The sequence below is a fragment of the Sciurus vulgaris genome (assembly GCF_902686455.1).
Source record: "Sciurus vulgaris genome assembly, chromosome: 9".
NCBI classification, from domain to species: Eukaryota; Metazoa; Chordata; class Mammalia; order Rodentia; family Sciuridae; genus Sciurus; species Sciurus vulgaris.
Window position 1 is genome coordinate 73,785,960 of NC_136469.1, and position 27,137 is coordinate 73,813,096.

General features: G+C 41.3%; 1 protein-coding gene across 1 annotated transcript in view; it reads left to right on the forward strand.

Moving 5' to 3' along the window:
* LOC306669384 (uncharacterized protein C4orf36) overlaps positions 1-20,020 on the forward strand; it is a 38,362-nt gene extending 18,342 nt beyond the window's left edge. The window contains exons 2-3 of the mRNA XM_079153359.1: positions 19,116-19,267; positions 19,541-20,020. Of these exons, the coding sequence (XP_079009485.1) occupies positions 19,116-19,267; positions 19,541-19,806 (418 nt within the window). The 3' untranslated portion in view covers positions 19,807-20,020. The remainder of the gene's footprint in view (positions 1-19,115; positions 19,268-19,540) is intronic.
* The last annotated feature ends 7,117 nt before the right edge of the window (positions 20,021-27,137 follow it).

The window sequence follows — 27,137 nt, forward strand, 5'->3', positions numbered from 1 at the left end:
TGTGCATGTAAGGCAATCGCTCTACCAACTGAGCTATACCCCCAGCCCCCAAGACTTATTTTTAAAAACAATAATTCCTTACATCCCATCCCTACTTTCATTTTTCTTTTTTTTTGGTGCTGGGGATTGAACTCAGGGGCACTTAACCACTGAACCACATCCTCGACTCCCCTCCCCTTTTATTAAAATATTTTTTTTTGTTGTCAGTGGACATTTATTTAATTAATTAATTAATTTATTTATATGTGGTGATAAGAATCAAACTCGGGGCCTCACACATGCCAGGCAAGTGCTCTACCACTGAGCCACAACCCCCCAGCTCTTTTTAATATTTTATTTAGAGGGGTCTCACTGAGTTTCTTAGGACTTTGATGAATTGCTGAGGCTGGCTTTGAACTTGTGATCCTCCTGCTTCAGCCTCCCAAGTTGCTGGGATTACAGGTGTGTGCCACCTCTACTTTCATTTTCATCTCTACAGAGACAGCTAATTTTGTTTCTTCCACCTACTTTGTTATTTACCTCCATGTCTCTGAATAACAAGTTGTTACTGCTACCTATTTTTTTTAATGAATTTTTTTCTTTTTCTTTTTTTTTTTTTTTGCGGTGCTGGGGATCGAACCCAGGGCCTTGTGCTTGCAAGGCGAGTACTCTACCGACTGAGCTATCTCGCCAGCCCACTGCTACCTATTGATTTTTCCTTTTTAGGTACAATATATTGATTTACCAGTATAGAACAGAATATTATTTTCTTCCCCAATTGCATCCCACATGCATAATACTTTATCACCCTTTAAATATAGTTAGATTGTATTTTAATTTGCTTAGATCAATACTGAATGTTAACCATTTTTTGTGATTATATGTCTTATTCCATTTGGGCTGCTAAACAAAATATAAACAACAGAAATTTATTTCTCCCAGTTCTGGAGGTGGAGAAGTCTGAGAGCAAAGATAATCTTGGTGTCTGGTGAGGCCTGCTTTCTGGCCAATAGAAGGCACTTCTGCTGTGTTCTCATAATGATATAAGGTACTAGCTAGCTCTTGGGGTATCTTTTATAAGTGCCCTAGTCCTATTCATGACCTAATTACCTACTAAATGGACCCACCTCTTCATGTCATTACCTCAAGTTTAGGATTTCAATGTATGAATTTTGGCACACAACATTCAGACCATACCAATTATGTAAATAGTTACATATTTTGAATCATGTAGTAAATTAAGATTAATTTCCACCTCTTTTGGGTACGATTTATTAGTTGGATTGGTAATTCCTTAATTTTTAGTATTTATCATAATAAATACATTATTAATACCCCTGGTTGTCAGTTTTTCTCAAAATATCATGGCATATTCTCTCATTTCACCTTCTTAAGAAGTCCCTGAAAAGTCTTTTCTTGCTGTAACTAACCTGGCCAATTTCCCTACTCAAGAGTAAGCTCTGATTCTGATTCTATGTCATCATACTGGGGATTTATTTTGTATTCTTCTATGTATGTGCCCCTGTTTCTTATGTGTCTGATTATTCTTTCTTGATTTACTCCTTATTTTACTGGAGTATATTCTCTAGTAGTTACTTGAGAAAGGGTGTGCAAAAGGGAAATTTTTTAAGGTATTATGGTCTAATGTCTTATTTTAATCTCAGATGTCACTGTTAGCTTGGCTAGGTATAGAATTCTAGGTTGTAACCAATGTTCCTTCAAAACTGCAAGTCTTTGTACCTCCTTTTCCTCCTTCTCTCCTGTCCCTCCTCCTTCACCTTCTCCTTTTTCTCCTTCTGTTTATTATTGTTACCTTCCATTTTTCCTTGAGACCTGCTTTTTCTGTCTAGAAGTTGAAGGCATCTTCTCTTAGCCCCCAGTGTACTAACAGGAATCTTGGTGGAAGACTGTTCACAGCCAGGGGAGCACAGTGATTTGTGGCCTTGAATGCAGAGCATGGGCACTTGGAATTGATACCATTTCTGTCACTTTCTGCCTTGGTCCTCTTGGACAAGATATTTAATGTTTTCCAGAGTTTAGTTTTCTATATCTGCAAGAAATGGGTAATAATGGTTGTGACAAGTAAGTGAGTAAATACGTAAAGCAGTTGGAACAGTGGCTGGCACAGAGTAAATCCCAACACCGATTGTGTTAGCCAGTCTACCAGAATCCCTTGCAATTGGTGCCCCTCAGATCTTACGGTTTGGAAAATCACATCCCACAGTTCTAGGAAATTATCTTGAACTATTTTTGTGGATATTTCCATGTTTTTACTTTCTCTAATCTTTGTAGAGGTATTATTATTCCTGTATTAGACCTTCTGTACTAGTCTAATTTTTAAATCTTTTCTCTCCTCTTTTCCATTTTTCCTCTTTGCTCTAATTTCTAGGATTTCCTCTGTTTTCTCGCTAACCATCATCTGGTTTTCATTTTTTCCCTCTAAATTCTTGCCATTTTTCCTGTTCTATCCACAATTGCTGAAATTTTATCCATTTGATGATTCAAACTAGATTTCTTCTCTCTGTGACTGTATGTGTTTCTTCAAAGCTGTTTTTTTATTTATTACTTATCTCTGTGTTGTTTTAAAAGGTTTCACATTAATTCAGGTGTGACAAAGTATAGGGCTTAAGGAAGTGAAGGTAGACTCCGTAATACAGCTGCAACTCAGAGGTCCTGGAAGAAGTAGAAATTATAGGATGTCTGAATGAAAAAGACATGCACAAAAAGGAGGAATCTAGGATGACTTTCAAATTGTGGGCTTGGGACACAGGGCAAATTGTGTTATTACATAATAATTTAGAGAATGAGAAAGGAAGAATCATCTTGGGCATATTGAAGGTACATTTCATTTCAAACACATCGATGTTTGAAGCTCTTGGGAAACACTTGGTGGAAATCTCCAGTAATAGTGGGCTTCCAGATGTGCTGCCTCAGGAGGAGAGAGGGTAGAATGAAGGCTTGAAAACCATGGATGTTTCTGAGTTCATCCAGGGAGAGTGCACAGAAAAAAAGAACACTGAACATCCTAAAACCTGTTGACTACAGAGGAGAGGCAGACCTTTAGGAAAAAAATGGACTGGATACCTAAATTTCAGGTGAATATCTGCTATAGTTTTCTTTTTAAGGTGAACAATATTTCAGGACAGAAATTACTAGTGATAATTGGAATGAGAAGAATTTTTTCATTTTAAGTTGACAAAGTGTATCAAGTGATTTTCAGTAAAACATTTATGTGGAAACAGAGGAAGAAAAAAGGAAAGAAAAAAATGAGTAAGAATTTGCTACATGGTAGAAAACTCTTCTGGGTGCTCTGTTTGTATCCTCACAGTACTCCCGCCAGGGAGAAAAGGGAAGAACAAAGTAGAGCAGACTTCTAACCTCGGGGAAGGAAAGTCTGTGGCTGGGCGCTGGCTCAGTCTGTTGCTGCAGTACTCAGCTAGCAATGCACAGGAGAAGAAGCCCCTCCCTGGCTCACTGTAAGTGTCTATGGTCCTGCTTTCAGTACCGTCTCTGTCCTCATTTCTTCACTACTCTATCTCAAGAACAGGTATCTTCCTTCCCATCCACTAAACAGCGCACCGTTTCTACTTCATTGCTAGGCTACAAACTTAGTGGAGACATCTGGATTTCTCTGTATTTCTCACCTTTTCTTCAATCAGTTCATTAGTGGCTCTTCCAGGTTCTTCTCTTGAATGTATTCCAAATGAATCCCTTTTTTCCTCCATCTTCATCACCCTTTGTCCAAGCCCCATCATCTTGTTTGGATTACAGAGGTAGGCTTTGCTGACCTCCTACTTCTGTTTTTGACGTTCCTATAGCCCTATTCTATAGTGGCATTTTAGAAATGACCATGTCACATCACTGCAGAAGATTCCCCCCTGAGAAAACGCTGCCTCATGGCCTCTGAGGCCCTGTGCCTCTGCCTCTGGCCTTCCTCTGTGATCTTTCCTCCACATGTCATCCAGCTCACTGGGTTTGCCCACGGGGCCTATTTCTGTTCTCTGACACATCGGGCTTGTTCCTGCCTTGGAGCCTTTGCATTTGCTGTTTCATTTTTTCTCCCAGGGTTCTCTGCCCTCAGTTTTCCACACTGCTGCCTCCTAATATTGGAGATTTGTTAAATAGCACCTGTTGAGGAGTCCTTCTGTGACTAACCTAGATCAACTGACCTTTATTCACCAAGTAACTTGTAGTGATAACACCCTGGTTTAAACATTTTTTTAAAATTAAAAATATTTTTTGTGATGCTGCAGATCAAAACCAGTGCCTCACTATGCTAGCCAAGTTGTTCTACCACTGAGCTACAACCCCCAGCTCCTACATTAAAGGACTTTTTATTTCTACTTTTTGTGTATTTATTTTTTGAGATGAGAGGTTCACTATGTTGCTCAGGCTGGCTTGAATTCTTGGGTTTAAGTGATTCTTGTGCCACAGTCACACGAATAGCTGGGCCTATAGGCTCACACCACTGTGCCCACGTAAGTAGCTCTGCTTAATTCTTCATAGCACTCAAGTCCACCATCTGCCAGTGACTTATTGGACTATATGACTTACCCATGGTCTCCAGCATCTATATTAGTACTTACCCAAAGTAGACACTCTGTCAGTATTTTTTGAATGACTGTATCACCTTAAAAGTATTGAAAGGTGCACTTTTGAAAAGAGTGGCTCACAGATTTGATTCTTGCTGCGTCCCTCCTTACATGTTTTCTGACACTTATTTTCAGCTTTATTGAGGGTAGTTGACTACTGCATAAACTGCACCTGTTTAAGGTGTGCACTTTGATGAGTTTTGGCGTATGTCCACCCCATGGGACCATCCTCATAGTCAGGCTAATGAACATGCCCATTTTGCCAACAGTTTTCTTTGTCCTTCATAATCCATCCCTTACTGCGTACTTCATTCCCGGACTCAGACAACTCAACTATCTGTTTTCTGGCACAATAAATTATTTTGAATTTTTGAGTATTTTATATAAATAGAATTATTTATTATGTACATTTTTTTAAAAGTCTGGCTTCTTAGCATAATTATTTTGAAATTATGCATGTTGTGCATTTTTTTCCTTGCCTAGTGGTATTCCATTCTATGGATATACTACCCATTGTTACTGTGAATTACTGATAAATATTTGGGTTGTTGCCAGTTCTGAGTGCTTACAAGTAAAGCTGCTGTAAGCACTGTGTGGGCATAGCCTTCATTTCTTTTGTTTGGGGTATATAGGCACATGTTAATCCTGGCAGATTTTCACATCCCCATTTTAGTTCTGAAGGAATTGGGGGATCAGTGAGGGAGTTGTAACACATCCAGTGTGACATGGCTTTTACAGGAGTGGAACCGAGAGGAAATTGTAGATCCCTATGAGTTCCAAGGGATCTTTTTCCAGAAGCATATTCTCTTAAGCCGCCTACTTTGTCCACCTTTGACCTGGCTGCATGTGTGACTTATTTCTTCTGCTGAAGTCCTGCCTGGATGATTTGCTGTTGTTAAGGCTCCCAGGCACCTGCCAATGCCACGTGTGCTGCTTGCTAGGACCAGTAAATGTTGCTTACTTAGTACTTATGCAATCAGTGTTTGCTGAAGACCCTTTCCACAAGCATTTTAGTAAGTAAGGCCCTTGCTAGTCCACATGCATGGTAAATAACTTAATTTTACTACATTGATGAAAGTCTGTATGCTTCTTGCTTTGGACCCAGTGATTGCATCCTCCTCTCTTTAAAAATGGTACTCAAAAAACTTCCAGAGCTTTAGTGACTGGCAAGATGAGGACTCATGTGATCAGTGTCTTCGGCTACAGCTGCTTGCCCAGGTCACAATAGTTAATCTAAGGGCAAAATTCTAAAGGCTAGTCTCATTAATAGGAGTAATCTATGGAAATTTTCAAGGTCAAAATGTTTTGTCCTCTTAATTCCAAGGCCCAAAGCCCTGGCCCCAACAAAATTTTGATGTTTTGGTCTCCAAATTTGACTCTAATTTTCAACATTTCTGGTTAAGTGTAATGGATGGTAGAGGTTTGAGGGGGCACCAAAAAATGATACCCTTGCTCCCTATCCCAGATCTGAACCGAGTGGACTAAGACAAAAGAGAAAACAGGAATCTCAAATATCAGCTGTATTACGGAGAAAGCAAATACTGAAGAACATGGCTGGTTTGGGGCAAAAAAGTTCCATACTAAAATTTAGTATAAGATGGATTTCCCTATCCAATGCCTGGAAGTGCTGAGCCATGGCAAGCCAGCGCCGGTTCTAATAAGTGTACTGAAACCCACGAAAGAACCTAATGACCTCGGCCTACTTTATTTGTGACAGTGGGCATAATTTATTAGTCTTAATTGATCTGTAGAGAAGGGAACGGTTGTCTGAACCATCCTACCAGGAGCCTCAGGCTCTATTTTGTGATTTTCTAGTACTAGGTCCCTATCTCCCATTCAAATGCACTGTTTAGTGTTAATTCCTTTGTTTTTACCAATCTGCTTCACTCTAAAAACTTGTGATTACTTTGAAACTTACTCAGCATTGGAATGTGGCAGGAGAGGCCCTGTGAGGTCAAGAGAGCATTGAAGAGACTCATTCAGTGTGGAGGCTTTCCTTTCTTCTTGACTCCACCCTTCCTTTTACTTTCTTTTCCTTTCTTTTTCTTTTATGGTATTGGGTATTGAACCCAGGGATGCTCTACCACTGGGTCACATTCCCAGTCCTTTTTAAAAAAGATATTATATTTTGAGACAGGGCTTGCTAAGTTGCCTAAGCAGGTCTCCAATATGTGAATCTCCTGCCTCAGCCTCTTGAGAAGCTGGGATTACAGGAATGAGCCACCATACCCAGGTTTTCCATTTAATGTCTGTCCTTCCTTTTCATTCTTCCTCCCTGTTGCAACACTCAGACTATTTTCAAATTTGGGAAGGACTTCTTTAGTGTCCCCAGCCTTCCTTTGTGAACTCTGCCCTATAAAGCACTTCCTCCTGTCACCAGCCTCTCTCTCTTAACTAGGATGCTGCTCCTTGTCACCTCTACCACTGTAAAACCTGCTTTTAGACTGGAGGGAACATTTGCTGAGCACTAAGCAAGGGCCAAGTGCCAAGGACTAAACAAAGTATTATAGGAAAAGTACTCAGGGCTGGCGCTCGCTTGCTTAGTAAATTTTAGCTATTATTCACCATTGTTATGCTTTTTATTTCTTGTGACCTTATAGTGTGGGTCAGGTCTGCAGATGGCTTCTCTTTGCAGGTGAAAAAAATGAGGGCTCAAAGAAGGTAACTTGCTCCCTGTCACATAATAGAAAGCACTGAAATCAGAATTTTTTACCCAGTCTAAACAACCCCAAAACCCATGCATTTCCAACCACAATTATTAAGACTTTAGTCTGAGATCTTATATTTAGAATACATAAGATGAAAGGGCTAGGGATGTAGCTCAGTTGTGGAGTGCTAGCCTAGTGTGCACAAAGCCCTGGGTTCAATCCTTAGTACAAAAAGAAAAGAAAAGAAAAGAAAAAGAACTGGAGGTATAAAAGGAAAATTCTTTTTAAAAAGTTGATCTGGAGAGATCTATGTATATATAAACATATTTACTTTTTAAAATGAAATTAAAGTGACATGGATAATCAATGAATTTTTAAAAGTTACCCAGTATTTGTGGACAAAGTGACAGACTAAATAAGATTGGAAATGTATTGATAGTGACTGACACTGGGTGATGGGTAGATGGAGATTCATCATATGAATCTCTTTGTTTTTGAAACTGTTTAATATTTTCTTCACGAAAGAGTTAAAAATAAATCTACATTTCTCCTTGTGACCTAGTGATTATAGTAGCAGATTATTTGCAAAATCTACATCTATAGTTAACAGACTTCATATCTTTGTGAGAATCCTGCTACCTTTGAAGGCTTTTTTGTTTGCTTGCTGCTGGGGATTCAACCCAGGGCCTTACTCATACTAAGCCTGTGTTCTACCACTGAGCTATACCTCTCTACCCTTTGAAGATTTCTGAATTCTATGTTTTTACTTTTTAAACTCTCAAAATAATGACAATTTGTATTTGTTACATTTGTTATTTCAGTTTTTTGTCACTGTAACCATAATACCTGACAAGAAGAACTTAGAGAAAGAAAAGTTTGGGGTAACAGTTTTCAGAAGTTCAGCCCATGGTTAGTGTTTTAGTCAGCTTCTTCACTGCTGTGACTAACTGATCTGACCAGCACAATTATAGTGGAGGAAAGGTTTATTTGAGGGCTCATGGTTTCAGAGGTCTTAGTTTGTAGAAGGCCGGCTCCATTCCTCAGGGTTCGAGGTGAGGCTGAACATCATGGCAGGAGAGGGTGGCAGAGGGAAGCAGCTCACATCATGGTGATCAGAAAACAGAGAAAGACCCCACTCTCCACATACAAAATATATACCACATGTCCCCTGTGATGTGCTTCCTCCAGCCATGCCCCACCTGCCTACAGTTACCAATCACTAGTCCATTCAAACTACTACTCATCAAATGGATTGATCCACTGATTAGAAGGTAGTGTTTATAATCTACAATTTTACTTCCGAACATTTCAGCATTGCCTAACACATGAACTCTTCAGGGGACACCTCATATCCAAACTATAACATTACATAATGCTGGAAAGGCACTCTTTTAGGTCTTTATATGCATTTTAATTAATGACCACAAAAGTCCTATGATGTAAATACAATTATCCCTGTCGTGCAGGTGAGAAACTGAGGCATAGAGGTAACTTACTGGTTGGAGGTCTCCAATCTGAAGGAGAATTCAAACTCTGGCAGTGTGTCTCAGGTCAATATAAATCACGTTGCCCCACTTGAGAGACTACTTTAACTGAATATTGATCTTAAGTATCAGTTAGGAATGGTTCTACCACAAATAACAGAAAATCATACTATGATTTATTGCTTAAGTGGTAGAAGCAATAAAGACTGTTTATTACCCTCTTAACAAGGAGGGTGCCTTGAGCCAACCCAGGTTTGTTACAACAGCTCAGTGATGTCTCCAGGGGCCCAGATGCTTTCTATCCTGCTCAGCCATCCCCTGCTTGAGACCTTTCCCTCTTACACTTCTCATCAGCACACGACCACAACCTCTCAGTAGAATTCACCTTGTGTGTTTCTCTACTCCACAGGAAAAAAAATTCCCAGAAGCTCCCAGCAGGCTTCCTCTGAAGTCTCATTGACCAGATCTTTGTCTAGGGCTTCCCTGGCTATGAGAAAAACCAGAGACTGGGTATCTAGTAAAGGATGATGAGATGACCCTGGGTGACTTAAACAAGAGGGTCATCAACCACAGCACAGGTTAAAGGACTGGGACATGTTGGATTATTACTATTACTAAAGAACAATAGAAGTTAGGCAGGAAGGTGAACGCCTTACAGTCCCAGCAATTCCCCGCTACTCAGGAGGCTGAGGCAGGAGGATGGTGAGTTTGAGGCTAGTCTGGGTGACACAGCAAGATCCTGTCTCAAAATAAAAAGCAAAGAGGGCTGGGGATGTAGCTCAGTGGTAGAGTATTTTGCCTAGCATAGGTGAGGCCTTAGGTTCAATCCTCTATCCTGCAAAAAAAAAACCCACCACAATATAGATTTTTATTTAAAATTTCTCAGGAACAGGTTTATAGCACAGACGAGAGCAAACATCTTTCTATCTTCCAAGTTCCACTTCTTACATCAGTTGCCCCAGACTCATCCTGTTTTTCGGAGAGGGAAAGCCTTTGGATTCACCTCACTCCATCTTCTCCCATCTCTTCTCACAACTCCTCTTCATTCCCCTATCTTTCTTTCTGTCTCCTTATCTCTTTCTTGTGTAAGAGTAACCTAGTAGATTATGTCCCTTATCTGTGGCAATAACAAATTAGTCCAATTTAGTGACTTAAAATAGCCATCTTATCTCCCTGTTTCTATAGGTGAGGAATTTGAGAGCAGTTTTGCTGGGCCGATGTTTCTGGCCCAGGGTCCACATGAAGTTGCAGTCAAGATGTTGGCTAAGGCTGTAGCCATCTGAAGCTTGACTCCGGCTGGGGGTTTTACTCCTAAGATGGCTCACTCATATGGTTGTTGGCTAGAGGAATTTTCTCGTCCTATGACTTTTTTTATAGTGCTTCTCAACACAACAGCTGGAATCCCACAAAGTGAGTAATCAGAGAACACATGGGTAGCCACAGTATTTTTTTTTTTTTTTCCCAGTGCTGTGGATTGTACTCAGGGCCTCTAAATGCTGGCTTTATCCCTAAGCCACCCCTATCCCCTCAGAGTGAGACTTTCTATTAGAGCACATGACTCTTATCTGGGCTCTCCCTCCTCAAGAAGTGTTCAGTTAAATATATTTGAAAAGTCAATAAAATATGACTCATTTAAAAATATTTGATTAATAACCACAGTTCTCTCAACTTAATTAACTTATAATTTAGCATGAAAATAAAATTTCAAATGTACTGAAGCATATAAATCCTTGAATTTGTACTTTTCGGGCAATATTGTAAGACCTCAAAGGCCTCATATATTCAGATGTGTAAAGATAGACCTGTCTTCCTATTTTTAGAACTAATGCTAAGAATAGGAAATGGAAGAATTCAAATCTGGTGGTCAGCTTAAGCCTTTCCCTGGTAGATACAAGTTTTGGGTAGTGCTGGCTTGAGAGAAGCCAGGGATCCTTATCACTGCTGATGGTGTTTTGGGAAGAATTCTAGGCTATAAATCAAACACCATATTCATTATCTCAGCATAATGGATTCTGACTGGTTTTGCCTCCCAAGGAAGGGCTTCTGGGAGAGGTCTGGACAATAGCAGGGTCATTATTCTCTTCTTATCAGATAGTAATATGGTTAAGGTAGAGAGACCCATTTTGTCTGGTGAAAACACAATGGGTGGGTGGGTGAGTATTATTTTAAGAATGCAATGGGATCTCATGGCTGGGGAATCCAAAGATCCTACAGTAGGCAGCTTAGGAATTAGTTCAAATTCGACTCTGTAATATACTAATTGTGTAATGATAAACAAGTCATTTTATAGCCCTTTAAACTCTTTTTTTCTTTACTAGGAAAACTATCACCTTCTTTTCTCCTAATCTGTGAGGACCAGATGTCATGTGAAGAGGGAAGAATGATTGCTGACATGGAGTAGATACTGGCAATATGCTTTTAAAATGACTCCAACACTCTAAGCCTGGTTCATAGAAGACTCATGGGCTGTTCTCAGATAAGGAAAGATAGAGGTGATGGCTTGGGGCCTAGGAGATGACTTATATTTTGGTGATGTTGAAATTTTCATCAGAACAGGATAGTCAGGTAGGAAGTTTCCTCAAACTGATGGAAATGAAGGATATGAGTTCAGGAACGAAGCCAAGACTGGCTAAGAGAATCAGATTGGGACTGATCCAAAGAGAAGTGAGTTACATTTGTGAGAACAGAGCCACTGAAGCACCGAGATAGAGTGAATAGAGGAAGAAGAGACTCATGCCATTACAATAGGCACAAATCTAAGGGAAGGGAAGAGAGGAAACAAGTGAAGGAATGGCCAGAGAGGTGAAAGCATCAAAGATGCTAATAGAGAAGGACTGAGAACATTTAGGGCTTTCAGTGCTGTTATTTGATGATTTTGAAGTTTTTGCAGATGTATTGCTTTGTCTTAATCTTAGAGAGTTGGTGTTATTACTAGAATAATTTTGGAAGGAGCCATGAAACAAGTGTAAGCTGCATCTGTGATTTGCACACCAAGTTCAAAGATATAAACAGTGCTCTTTAAAAGTAGACAAACTATTCATATTCATCAGAATAGTTGAAAAGGGAAGTTTCAAAATCATTCATAAGAAAATCATCATCCTTGGAGAATGTATAGTGTAGTGGGGTGGAGAGAACACAAAAATCAGAATTGGGTAGTTTTGGGTTCAAATCAAGTGACATTGAAAAAATCATTAATGCTTAAGATTCCTCAGTTTTTTCTTCTTGTAACCCCATAACTAAGTTATTTGTAGCATTTATTATGCAATAATTAAGTAAGATAATGATTATGAAACACATTGAACAGCACCCCAAATAGTCAAAGTTATCATACTTAGGTTTTTGTTGTTTCTTTGTAGTCTTCTTTGAACCTTAGTTTTAACACTAGGTGGCAGCAATGCTCCTTTAACCAATTCAAATGACAGATGGTAACTTTTTGAAATGGATGAAACCAGTGAATAAAGCCTCATCTAATAGGAAGATGTGTGTAGGGTCAGCAAAGTAAGAGGAGAGACATGGATGGAGACAGAGATGGAAATGGAGACAGACATAGAGATAAAAGGAGGGAAGGAGGAAAAGGTGAGGAAGGGAAAGAAGGTGGGGAGAGGGAATTTTTAGATTTATTATTTCAAAAGAAAATACTGGAATAGTCATTATGGGGGGAAATTAGACTTTTATTGAATACCCTTTCATCATCTACAAAATTTATTGCATTTTTCTTTGTCATTACTTGTGGGGGAGTGGTAGATACTTTTCATGTTGATAATATTTAAGGATGTTAAGCGATCCTGGATGAGATTTAGCAAAATTAGCTACATAGTCATTGTCCATAATAATGTGGTTTACTGTTAATTTTTATTGTACTATTAATCTCAATTATAAATAAGGAATGTAAAATATTCCTTCTATTATAAGACATTTAATGGTATATTAAATGTTATCTATTGTGTAACAATTCCCCCAAAAGTTGGTACCTTAAAACAATGAACATTTATTAATCTTGTATTATCTGAGGGCCAGGAATCCTGGAACTGCTCAGCTGGATGTTTCTGACTCAGGATCTTTCATGAACTGCATAACTGCAGCTGGGGCTGTGGTTATCTGAAGCTTGACTGAGCCTTGAAGTATCTGCTGCCAGCATGGTTTACTCACAAGTTGGTGGCAAAAGACCTGAAAATACCTTTGCACATTAATTTCTCCGAAAGCAGTTTGTGGGTCCTCCCAGCATGGCAGCTGGTCTCTCCCAGAGTGATCCAGGAAGCCACAGTACCTTTTATGACCTCGTCTCAGAAGTCATATATTGTAACTTCCATCATATTTGTCCAAAGTGAGTCACAAAGGAAATAACTGAACACAATTTCAGTGATCTTACACGTTTACAGGGAACAGTTCCCACATAGAAAGATCACAAACTGATTTCTTTCAGTGTGGCTATGAACCTATCACATCATTTCCACGGACTTAGATTTCTTCATCCATGAAGGGGAATAGTCCAGGTATTCATGAAGCACTTTCACTCTAAGGAGGCATTTTCTGTTCTATCTGGGTGTGTCTCCAGAAATCTCTTTCTCTCTCTCGCTTTATCTCTAAGATCACCTTAGAGAGTTTTCAATTTTTAGACTCACTCTAAAAACTATATTTTATATTGTAACACAACACACAAATATATTCATGTATGTGCATGTATACACGTGAATGAACACATATGTGTATGTATAATGTACATATATGACGAAATGAAATCTCCCCAGTGCTTTCTTCCGATGTTTGTATGATGTACACTCATTTTATTCCCCACTTTATGCTCCTTCTTTTGAATGAATCTACTATTTTGGTTTTACACTCCATAAGGGCTTCACCATTTATTGTGTTAAAAATCAAGACCTGAGCTGAGCATGTTGGCACATGCCTGTAATCCCAGCAACTGAGGAGGCTGAGGAAGGAGATCCCAAGTTTAAGGCCAGCCTCAGCAACTTTAGAGGCCCTAAGCAATTTATGAGATCCTGTCTCAAAATTAAAACAAACAAACAAACAAACAAATAAATAATAGGACTGTGGATGTAGCTCAGTGGTAGAGTAGCCCTGGGTTCAATTCCCAATATTAAAACACACACACACACACACACACACACACACACATACACACACACTTTCACTCCTTAGTGCTCATTTTCCATTGGAACTAAAAAAAATGCTGAAGAGGTGATTTCTGACTGGTAGGAAATCACCTTCTAAAGATCAATCAACCCTTTGAGCCTCCTAATCAGGCAGGAAGGAGGATCAAGAGCAGCCTATCAGGTAGACAGGTTGCTCTGTTTAACCTTCAAAAGTTGGCTCTGGAGCTTGGTATGTAAACTGCTCAGTTCTCCTAACCTCTCCTAGCTCATATCCTCCTGTGTACCATTGGAATAAAATGTAGTGTCCCCTTTGCCTATTTCATAGAGTTGCTCTAGGCTCACAATTACACCCCTATGTGGCAGAGAATTAAAGGCATGATCTTTAATCCTCACCAACTCCCTAAGTATACAGTAGGATCCCCCTTTTTATGGTGAAGAAATTGAGGCTTAGAGAGTGACTTAAACATCTTAAAATAGCAAGTGGAAAGCTAGAACTCACAACCCCGGCTCTGACCCAAACCCTCACGCAGAATGACAGTTGTAAGCTATTTTCATATGAACTTATTTGCTGACTACCTGATGAATTAAAATATGAACTCATACTAATTTCTAATGACTTGACTGTCGACTCTCTCAACAGGAACATGTAAGATTCCATGTGAGCCCTCGAGCTTTTAGCGCGTAAAACTGCCTTATCCACTAGAGCGTGTGAACATTATCATCAAGGGTCACCAGTGACGACTGCCCACAGTGAACATGTCTGAACTAGGTACATTTTTTTTCCCCGTTGGTGCTCACCAACGTAAGCCCCAACTGCAAATAGCTTCGGTACATCCCCTGACGTTTGAAAGCGTCGTTTCCATGGAAAGACCTAGCTGCTCGCAGGTTGTTTCGTGGAGAGCCTCACCTCGGCGCGGTAACCCTATGACCCCGCCGGAGCCAACCCCGGGTGGCGTGGGCGGCACCACAAAGCCCTTTATCGAGGCCTCCGTGTGACGCAGAGCTGCCTGGCCTCGGCCCTGGTTGGGGTCCGCAGCTCTGGCCCGCGAGCAGGAAAGGAGTCGTGTTGCCCGCGGCGCGGGCCCGCGGCGTGTGCGCCGCCATAGTGCGCCTAGCCCGCGCGCGCTCCGCCCTCGGTCCGCGGGGGACGGCGACCGCGGAGACCCACGAGCCCGGGGTAAAGAGGCTGCCGGGGCCGGCTCGCTGGGACACCGCCTTGCCGCGCCCCGCTGAGAGTTCGGGCGAGGCGGAGGAAGGGCGGGGCCCAGGCGTGGGAAGATGCGAGGTCCTGCCCGCCTTGCCTCCTTGTCCGGGGCCCCGCGGCTGCAGAGGCCTCCACCCCTCCCGGGAACCGGTTTCCTACCAGGAACTGCAAGTCCAGGGAAGGGAAGGAGACTTGCCCGAATGCGTGCGCAATGGGCGGGACCCAGCAATGGTGCTAAGAGTTGGCTACATTTTAACTCAGATTTTGGTTCGTTTAGGGTGCTGGGGATTGAACCCAGGGCCTTGAGCAAGTTGGGCAATCGACTGTATAATTGAGCGACATCCTAGCCCTTTTTTATTTTTTGATCTTAACATAGGGTCTCTCTGAATTGCCTCGGCTGTCCTGGAATCTCCAGCCTTGGTCTCTCGAGTAGCTGGGATTCGGCTACCTGGTTTAGATTCAGATTTTTGATTGAGGAAAAATTTGAAAAGGGTTTGCTTGGTTTACAGGTCTCGGGCTGATGGCAAGAAGTTCTGGGCCAGCAGAGCCATTCATGGTTTAGTACTGCTGTAAGCACACACATTGTGTGATGCGGGGATTGTCATGATTTGGTATGCTCAGGCAATGACAAAATGTCATGACAAAACATTGATGCAGTTAAAGAAATTTCCACTTAGGACAGCAAATCTGCCTGGCATTTTCTCCTAAAGCGGAGGCAAGAGCCGTGCTTGGTGACGCTATGCCTGTAACACCAGCGGTTCGGGAGGCTGATGTCAGCCTTAGCAACTTAGTGAGGCCCCAAGCAAACTTAGCGAGACCCTGTCCTCAAAATAAGAAATAAAAAGGGCTGGGGATGTGGCTTAGTGGTTAAAATTCTGTGTTCCCCTGGGTTCAATCTCCAATACCAAAAAAAAAAAAAAAAAAAAAAGGAGGCAAGAATTGATTGAGTTCATAGAAAATAAAAAGCTTTTACATTTGGGGTTCCAGTTCAGTGAACGTTTGTTAAAGGCCTTCTGAATTCAGAAACACTTTCTCTGAATATTTATTATTTTGCTGTAAAATATTCAAGTGAGGACTGAGGATTAGCATAGTGATAGAGCTCTTGCTTAGCATGCAGAAGACTTGGGTTCCATCCTCAGCACTGAAGGAAAAAAATTCAAATGAAAGCCATTAATTAGGTATGTTTCAATCTTCAGGCAAGGTGAAACAGAACACCTGTGACTTTACATCAGACACCTATGTAAGGAAATTGGACTGTGGACCACCATGGCTTATGGCCTTACCTAGAAAGAACACAGTGAAAACCATTTTGCAAGGCAGTTGTTATAAAGTTGTAAGTATTTTTATCATAGTAAGCATCCTCTGGGGTGGGGAGTCTTTGTTAAAGTAAAGATACTGGATACCCCTGTATTCCTTATGTGATACTGGACTATATGAGGTATTTTCCCGTGTATGGTGCTGATTTTATTTTTAAAGGCAACTGCTTTTATAAGAATATGCAAATGTCTTACTTGCTCTTTACCCCAAGTAACACAAATAAGAAAAATGTAGGTTCAGAGAAGTTTGACCAAATCATTGACCTGTGTTAGCAAAGTACAGGACTAGAGATCTGAGGCTTTTAATTCCAAAACAACACTTTTTTCTATTACCCACCATCTTAAAATACCTTTTTAGAGAGTTCAGATCTACTTAAAAATATCCCTGTGCCAGATGTTACCTTAGAGCAGTTCGTTAGTTGGCACAAAGGGTGAGTTCAGCAACTTACATGCTTGGTAGGAAGTGGACAACCTAGGCTTTGCAAACAAGATCTAGGAGCTGGGTGTGGTGATGCAAACAAGACCTGGGAGCTGTATGTAATTCCAGCAACTGGGTAGGCTGAGGCAAGAGGATTGAAAGTTCAAGAGCAATCTGGGCAATTTAATGAGACCCTATCTCAAACAAATAAACAAACAAACAACAAACACCCAAGCAAACAAACAACAAAATGGGGTAGGGATGGAAATAGTTAGTAACTAAGTTAGTAACTAAGTGGTAGATAACTGTCCTAGTATGCATGAGGCCCTGAGTTCAATCCCTAGTATTGCAGTACTGAAACAAAACGAAACAAAACAAAACAAAACAAAAAGAGGACCTGGGTTCTGACTCCCTCTTCAAACCTCCTCAGGGCCTTGGCCTTGACTATCACATCTGTAAAATGATATGAAAGTGCCTATCCATGTGGTGTGAATTGTGAATGAAGGAATGTGTGTCAAGTACTTGCAGGTTGTCTGGAATATAGAGAACATATAATGAACACATGTTGCCAACACAGTAATTTTACTCTGGTATTATAGTGCTGCATATTTATTACACATTTTTTGGATTTGTATTTTTAACCCCTCTGCTTATCATACATTTACTATTAGTCAAGTGAATTTTTCTTGTTAATATTGTAAGAAGTAAATGGGGATTTTCTATAAGGTTATAAAACCAGAGCAATAGGAAAATCAGAGAAAACTCACAATTACATTTTGTTCAGTTAGGTGGTGTTGTAGTTTAGATATGAGGTGTCCCCCAAAAGCTCATGTATAAGATAATGTAAGCAAGTTTAGAGATGAATTAATTGGGTTTTGAAGAACCTTTAACCTAAGTGGGGCATTCATCCATTTGAATGGATTAACTGAGTGGTAACTACCTACTAGGTAGGTAGGGTGTGGCTAGAGGAGGTAGGTCTCAGGGCATGACTTTGGGCTATATATTTTGTCCCTGGTGAGCAGATCAATCTTTCTTCTTCCTGGTCCCATGTTCTGAGCTGCTTTCTTCTTCCATACCTTTCTGCCTCATCTTAGGCCCACAGCAATGGAGTTGGCTGTTTATGGACTGAGACCTCTGAAACTGTGAACCCCAAATAAATTTTTCCTCCTCTAAAATTGTTCTTGTCAGGTCTTTTGGCCACAGAGGTGCAAAACCTGTCTGAAACAGGTGTGTAACACTGGTGCTTCTCCTACTCAGACCAAGCAAGTCTTTCCATTTTTTCATGGGCTTAACCCACATAGTCTGTAGTGAGAAACATGTAGCAGATTTTTAATGTCAGTATTAAGCTAAATAAAATAATTCATTTAGGGTTCATGCAATTATTATTATTGTTATTTGTACTGGGATTGATCCCTAGGGTATTTTACCACTGAACTACCTCCCCAACCCTTCTTTGTTTTTCATTTTAAGTCAGGGTCTCACTAAGTTGCTGAGGTAGGCCTTGAACATGAGATCCTTCAGTCTTAGTCTCCTAAGTTGCTGGGATTACAGGCAAGCACCGCTGTGCCCAGCTCATAGTGTAAGATTGGGGGCACGGCTAGTGGCCAAATAAAATTGGACAGAAAGCAGCCGAAGCAAGCTTTATTGGAATTTGGCTCTCGGGCGAAATTCCTAGTACCCTCCAACACCCCCAGTACAGGTCAGGGTAGGGAGCCAGAGAAAATCGCACATGGCTCTGGCTGCCAAGGGTCTTTATAGGCCAGAATGGGCCGGGGGTCCTGCTGAGTGACAGGTGGAGGTAAGGGTTGGTGTTTTTCTGCCCCTGTTTGATTGGTCACCAAGTGGTACGCTGCCCTTTGCCTCAGTGGCTCGGCTATCCCTCATACAGTTGCTCAAATTCCGACCTAACACATAGTGATTATTTTTAATGCGGTAGTTTGGAGTTTCATTCTTCCCCAGATCACACACCTAAAGCCTTAGAGTATGCCACCAATGCATGATGATGATCCTCTATACTTCCTTAATTTGACAATATTTTAATTTAACTAGCCATAAAAGACTTTGGAGCCCACAGTTCTTATCTATATTCATTTACATGGAAAGATTGAATTGATTCCAGGGAGGATGCACTATAAACAAAAGTTCCTGAAATTGTAATTTCTGGTCATTTTTCAATAGGTCTCTGCATTAGTTAATGTAAGACTTCTTCTCCAGGCTAGAGAACTGGAAAATCCTAAATACCTCCATGGAAATCCAAATGTGGCAAATAGGACTCAGGGCCACCAAGATATCTTCTGTATTCCTTACAGTGTGTGTGTTTTTAAGTGTTTCTTAAATGAATCAATGAATTTTTGCCCCAGACAGGAACCTTGGGATCTTGCAGTGCTTACAAGGACTTGGTACCAGAACCTAGCCGACCTCAAATTGCCTTTCTTAGAACAAATTACACTTGGTCGTCCTATAAAACTCACAAAATGCAAAACCAAGAAAGGTCTGCTCCCTTCGGCAGAAGGTAAGCTTCTTAAAATCAGCTTTAAAAATTATAATCATGTGTATCAGTTGCTTATTATCAGAGAAATGTTTAAATATGTGTATATACCCCCAGACCTCCTGTCTTTCTTATGCCATACTTCCTTTTTTCCCACACCTTCTATCTGTAGCCTTGTCATATTTTTAATTATTCAGCAATGTGAAGCTATCAACATAACTTTATGATATTGTTTTGACTAAATGGTGCCCGTTGAAAAATGCCTCTGGGATTGCTTCATGTGTTTTTTTCTTTTAGCCATCAAACTTGAAAGGGATTATGAAATGAAGCGCCTAACTGCACTTAAATGCCAAGAACAAGCATCTGAGGAAATTGAGCTTTCCCTCAAGGAAAAGAAAGTTGGCTTGAGAAGACCTCTTCCACCCAAGTGGCAAGCATCTCATAATCGAGTCTGTGCTCTATTTCCTATACCCAGAGGGGACGAAGAACTCTCTCACTGTGTAAAGATGCAGATGCATGAATGCCCACTGGTGGATGAGCCAGTGCACATTGGCGTGGGTTAGTGAACAGCTCTGGCAGATCATCTGGGTCCCTGCCACACTCTTTTTCCTTGGTATCACAAACAACAGCACTGTAAGTACATGACAATGCATCTGGGGTTGAATCATTTGTGCTGTTTGTTTTGATTTTTGTAAAACTGCACTACGGAATGAGCAAACTCATTGTCAGAGGTATTATTTTGAAGAAACATTTTGAATTGGCATCTTTGAGATCCTAAGGAAGTACCAAAAAGAAGGTGAGAGAGAAATTCTCTTAAAAAGGATAAACTGTGGAAATTTTTGTTAAGAAAAATGGTAGACTTCATTTTGGTAACTCTCTAGTTTCCAATTTTTAGAGAATCATCACTCAGTACTCTCACATGGTGTTTTACATTAGCAAGTCGAACTTATTTTGTTTTTGTTTTCCTAAAAAATAGTCTTTTTTTTTTTTTTTTGCTCAATTTCACTCTTTCTCTCTGGAATGACCTAGGAGCATGTGGAACACACATGCGTATATAAAAGTGACATGAAAGTACACAGAATGTCTTGTTATGAGGAACACTCATATTGTAGAGTGGTTAGGGAACACGGAATTGACTGGAAAGTACTAGATGTGGATGAACTAGTTTTTCTAGAATTCGAACCCAATAAAATATACTTGACATTAATATTATGTAAGCATAGTTTAATGCTTTTTAGGTGATTCAGTAGGCATTTCAGGAACTTCTCATATTCTTATCCTTATTACAAAAGGCACTATGACGTAGAGTTTAGAAGTACAGATGGGCTGGTGCAGTGCCACACTCCTGTGATCCCACCTACTCCAGGGAGGCAGAGGAGGAAAGACCTCAGTTTGAGGTCAGCATGGGCAACTTGTGAGACCCCCATCTCAAGCTAAAAGATAAGAAGGGCTGGGGATGCAGCTCAGTGGTTGAGCTCCCCTGGGGTTAAACCTAGTATAGGGGTGGGGAGAGTGTAGAGAGTCTGGAGATGTGGCTCAGTGATAGAGCACTTGCCCAGAATGCAAGAGGCCTTGATTTCCATCCCCAGCACTGGAAGAAAAAAAAAAGTACAGACTTTTGACCTACCTGCCTTTCTTTAAATTCAAGCTCAGTTGCTTATGTGATGTGATTTTGGGATAATTGACTTTGTCTCTGAGTCTGTGTTCTTATGTGTAAAGTGGGGATAGTAATGGCACCTAATTCATAAGGTTGTCATGGTGATTAAATGAAAATTTCCTGGAGCACAGTGAAAATTACTCTGGTTTTAGCTGAAACTGGAGCATCAGTACCCTGCACCACTGTAATCTAGGTATCAAACATGTATAATATTTGGATGACTCTGTTGACCTTTTGGAAACCTGAAATCTTGAATTTTCAAAAATTTGGTTTTGTTCTTGTCAATGTATGTTCTCAGATCAGATGACCTAATTTTTTAGTTCAGTACATGACCCCTATAGCTATGGCAATTCCTGATCATATCTGTTTAAAAACAATAATCCCTTGATAATCAACTTTTCACTTATATCTTCCTTTTAAAAGTAATATGGACACTAGGCATGGTGCATACCTGTTTTCCTAGCTACTTGGGAGGTTGAAGCAGGAGAGGATCACAAAGTCAGCCTGGGAACCATAGCAACACCCAGCCTCGAAAAAAAAAAAAAAAAAAAAACAACAAAAACTGGTAGCATGGAAACTGTGTGGAAAAGGCCACATCCTGATGTCCCCAATGTGTCAGTTTATGGTCTGTCTCAGTAGCCATCAGGGAACCTTAAACATTTCACACCTATCTCAGACTAGGCATATGAGTCTTATGCTTCCATCCTTCTTCAGTACGGCTTTGAGAATGAATGAAGCATGTTTATGTTTGCAAAAAGCTTTCCAGAGTAAAACATTTCAATAGTCCTTGAGGAAAATAAATTTGAGTAAAAATGCATCAAAAGTGGTCTTCTCTTGAAATGACTCCAGAGCAGGAATGCTATCTTATGTCAGTACTCCAGTGCCTAGTCCAATGCTTAACTCAGGCAGGCACTCAGTATATACTTACTTCACTTTTGCATGTGTGTGTGTGTGTGTGTGTGTGTGTTGCTGGTGATTAGGCCCCAGGCCTTGTGCATGTTAGGCAAGCACTCTACTTCCAAGCCACATCCCCAGAACTCAATATACATGTATGGATGGAAATTTTCTAAATGACCAAGAGTTCCATAATAGAAAGTACTTTTTAGTTATATCCTTGCTTTTTGTACTGGAATAGTTTTTACTGGATTATGGCCATGATATGATTGACTATGGGACTCAAATAGCTTAAGATGGAAATTAACAAATACACAATTTTTACATGAAACATCTTTGTTATTACCATCTAAGTAGAACTGATAGCATCTTAACTTCAAGGGCACACACAAACTCCTTTACATCTCTGCTCTTGCCCGTTTTGTCATTGATGTCCCAAATTGCATCTTTTTATGTAGTATATCCATTTATATAAACTTATACTGGGGATTGAATCCAGCGGCATTTTGTCACTGAGCTACCTCTCCAGCCCTTTTTATTTTTTTAATTTTGAAACAGGATCTCACTAGTTAGGGCTTTACTAGGTTGCTGAGGCTGGCCTCAAACTTGCAATCCTCCTGTCTCAGCCTCCAGAGTTGCTAGATTACAGGTGTGTGCTACCACACCCAGTCTCGCTGCACTTCCTACATGCGTGAGGGAAGGGGTTCCTGTAGAAGGGATGGACTGGCTGTGAAATAATATCTAAGGAATTTATTTATCATGACAGAAGACAGAATTTATCTTTGAAGCAGGGGTATGACTGATTTAGCAGTCCATAAGGGACTGGCTCTAACCAACGTAGGAGTGGGGGTTGGTTTATTTACAGCGGTACAGATCAAAAGTGGTCGGTAGGAGCTTCTTCCCTGAAAAACTGGATGGGGTGGAGTAAAACAAGCCTTTTGGCTCTAGCGGGACATTCCCACATCTGGGGCTTGCATTTGAACTTCAGCAGTGAACCAATGGGAGGGTAACCGCATACTACAGGCAATCCCGAACAATTTTCCATAATTGTGAGTTCCGGAAGCCAGATTCCCTAATAATTCTTTTGCAGATCATGGATGGTACCCTGCAACCCAGCAATTTATAGTTATTTTTGTGCTTTTGGTATTTTAGATTCTATACCAAGTTTGATTCATAAGGCTGGATACGGTGGTGCACACCACTAGTCCTGGCTACTTAGAAGTTGAGGCAGGAGGATCACTTGAGCCCGAGAGTTTGAAACTAGCTGGGCAAGACAGTAAGACACTGTCTTCATGGGGAAAAAAAGTGATTTTCACACCAACATTACAATACTATGGAAGCCTATGCTTTGACTGTATATTTACTTGTTCTATAGAGCTTTATATTTTTGTATGATTATGTGTTATTGTCTAGTGTTCTTTTGTTTCAACTTAAAGCGCTCTCTTTAGCATTTCTTGTCTACTGGTAATGAACTCACTCAGCTTTTGTTTGTCTGGGAAAGTTTTAATTTCTTAATTATCGAAGGACAGCTTTGCTAGATACAGTATTTGTGGTTGGCAGTATTTTCCTTCAGTACTTAGAATATACTATCCCACTCCCTTATGGCCTGCGAGGTTTCTTCTGAGAAATTTGCTGATAGCTTAATAAGAACTATCACTTTTGGAGGTTTCAAGATGACGGCCTAGAGGGTGGCTGCATTTCATGTTGCTCCAGGACTCAGGATTCAAAAGAGGAGATATTGAGACGCTTGGGACCAACTCAAAGCAGCCGGGTGACTCTCACCCCCTGGGGGGGCATCCCGGATGGGACGGTGGTCCCAGAACGCAGGAAACTTTGTGAAGTAGAACTGCCGGCGAGACGCCCCTCCCCCCGCTGGAGCAGTGAACTCGGACAGCTGGGAGCACCATAAAGGAGGCCGCTCGGCACAGCGCTGGGACTCGGAGCAACCACTGGGGCTCCAGCGGCTGCCCAGGGGAAGAGTGGCGAGTAGAGCTGTGTGGACTCAGGACACCGGGGCCTGCCCTGAGGAGGAGGAGGAGGAGTGTGGCCACTTGGATTCGGGGTGACTACACCAGAGCTACAGGCGGTTGCCAGAGGAGAAGCTGCGCGGCGAGCTGTTAGGACTCAGAACGACGCTTCTGAACACCGGCGCCTGCCCTGAGGACGAGGAGGAGGAAGAGGAGCGCGGCCGCTTGGATTCGGGGTGACTACACCAGAGCTACAGGCGGTTGCCAGAGAAGGGGCGGCGTGGTGAGCTGTTTGGACTCAGACCACTTCTGAACCCCGGGGCCTGCCCAGAGGAGTAGGAGGAGGAGGAGGAGGAGCGCGGCGGGTCCTTTGGACTCGCAGTGACTGCATTAGCGCTCCAGGCGGCTGCTCAGAGGAGAAGGCGAGTGGTGAGTTGTTTGGACTTAAAGTGACAGCTCCTGAACACAGGGGGGCTGCCTGGAGGAGAAGCATGGTGGGTCGCTTGGTCTTGAGTGGCCGCACCAGAGCTCCGGGCGGTGCCCAGAGGACCCGTGCAGCGGGTCACGTGGATTCAGAGCCACTCACAGCGACTGCTCCTGAACACCCCGGGGGTTATCTGGAGAAGGAGGAGGAACGGGGAGGGTCACTTCGACTCGGAGTGATTGATTGCCCAGGGCTACTGGTGGTTGGTGGAGGTGGAGGCATGCAGTGAGTTTCTTGGACTCCTAGTGACCGCACCGGAATACTGTGCGGCTGTCTGGAGGAAGAGGCGTGTGGGGGGTCTCTGGGATTCAGAGCGATTGTACGGGGCCCCAGGTGGCTGCTCAGAGGAGGGGCCGCATAGCCAGGCGATTAGGTGCAGAGCAGGGTCCCAGGATCTAGGAGGCTTCTTGGTGGAAGAGCCGCACAGAGACAGGCTTAGGGCGGAGCGAAGGTTCCAGGCCTGCGGGCAGATTCTCTGAGGAAGGGCAGCCTAAGGAGAGTCATCTGCAAAGGGTGAGGCTCCCAGGCCCAGGAGGTAGGGCCGGGCCCCTGGGAACTTTGCAGAGGAAGGCATCCCAGCCCAGGCGGTAGCTGTAAATTGAGGGGAACCTCTAGGAGGGAACTGACCAGCGAGATCTCCCCACTGGGTGAGTCTTCCCTGCTGGGTGAGGTTTCCCCACAAGGACGGTAAAACCAGAGACTCAGGCCCAAACAGGCCTTGCCTCAGCCCACAGCCTAGGTCCCCTTTGGATGACCATTGGTCAACAAGTGGAGGCACCTCTGCCCACTAGCAGGGATTATACCCCACCTGAAGGCCACCACTCTTAGAGAGGCAGCTTCCTTGTGGAGCACCGCATTATCAACTTCTTCCAAGACTTAAGCCTACTGAAGGCTAAGGGGGGATATATATAGAAATCTTCAGGGACATTGTAAGTCAATAGAGGAAATCTGAAATATCTCAGCGGTCCTCTGATACCTGAACAATATGAGAAAACAAGGAAAGAAAATGCTGCAAACAAATCTAGATGTTACATCAATAAAACCCAGTGACAGCATGGCAGAAGAAATGACAGAAAAGGAGTTCAGAATGTACATAATTAAAATGATCAGAGAAGCAAACGATGAGATGAAAGAGCAAATGCACGCACTGAATGATGAGATGAAAGAGCAAATGCAGGCATTGATTGATCGCACCAATCGACAGTTAAAAGAGCAAATACAGGAAGCAAAAGATCATTTCAATAAAGAGTTAGAGATATTGAAAAAAAAACCAAACAGAAATCCTTGACATGAAGGAAACAATAAACCAAATTAAGAACTCCATAGAAAGCATATCCAATAGGATAGAACACCTGGAAGACAGAACCTCAGACATTGAAGACAAAATATTTAACCTTGAAAACAAAGTTGAACAAACAGAGAAGATGGTAAGAAATCATGAACAGAATCTACAAGAACTATGGGATATCATGAAAAGACCAAATTTAAGAATTATTGGGATTGAGGAAGGCCTAGAGAAACAAGCCAAAGGAATGAACAACCTATTCAATGAAATAATATCAGAAAATTTCCCAAATCTGAAGAATGAAATGGAAAATCAAGTTCAAGAGGCTTATAGGACTCCAAATACACAAAATTACAACAGACCCACACCAAGGCACATTATAATGAAAATACCTAACATACAAAATAAAGACAGAATTTTAAAGGCTGTGAGAGAAAAGAACCAAATTACATTCAGGGGGAAACCAATACGCATATCAGCAGATTTTTCAATCCAGACCCTAAAAGCTAGAAGGGCCTGGAACAACATTTTTCAAGCCCTGAAAGAAAATGGATGCCAACCAAGAATCTTATACCCAGCAAAACTTACCTTCAAATTTGACGATGAAATAAAATCCTTCCATGATAAACAAAAGCTAAAAGAATTTACAAAAAGAAAGCCAGCATTACAGAACATTCTCAGCAAAATATTCCCTGAGGAAGAGATGAAAAACAAAGAAGCTAATCAGCAAAGGGAGGAATTATCCTAAAGGAATTGTCAAATAAAGGAGGAAACAAGTTGTGTCAAACAAATAAATAAATAAAATTTGAAAAATGAACCAAATGACCGGGAAACCAAATCATATCTCTATAATAACCCTGAATGTTAATGGCCTGAATTCATCAATCAAAAGACATAGACTGGCAGATTGGATTAAAAAGAAAGATCCAACAATATGTTGCCTGCAAGAGACTCACCTCATAGAAAAAGATACCCATAGACTAAAGGTGAAAGGATGGGGAAAAACATACCATGCACATGGACTCAGCAAAAAAGCTGGAGTATCCATCCTCATTTCCGATAATGTGGACTTCAAGCCAAAGTTAGTCAGAAGGGATAAAGAAGGTCATTTCATACTGCTTAAGGGAAGCATAAATCAGCAAGATATAACAATCATAAACATCTATGCCCCAAACAGTGGCTCATCCATGTATGTCAAATAAATCCTTCTCAATTTCAGAAACCAAATAGACCATAACACAATAATACTAGGTGATTTTAACATGCCTCTCTCACCACTGGACAGATCTTCCAGACAAAAATTGAACAAAGAAACCATAGATCTCAATAACACAATCAATAATTTAGACTTAACGGACATTTATAGAATATACCATCCAACCAAGAGCGAATACACTTTCTTCTCAGCAGCACATGGATCCTTCTCTAAAATAGACCATATATTATGCCACAAAGCTAATGTTAGCAAATACAAGAAGATAGAGACACTAGCATGTATTCTATCAGATCATAATGGATTGAAGTTAGAAATAAATGAAAGAGTAAAACACAGAAACTATTCCAACATCTGAAGATTAAACAATATGCTTTTATATGATGAATGGATA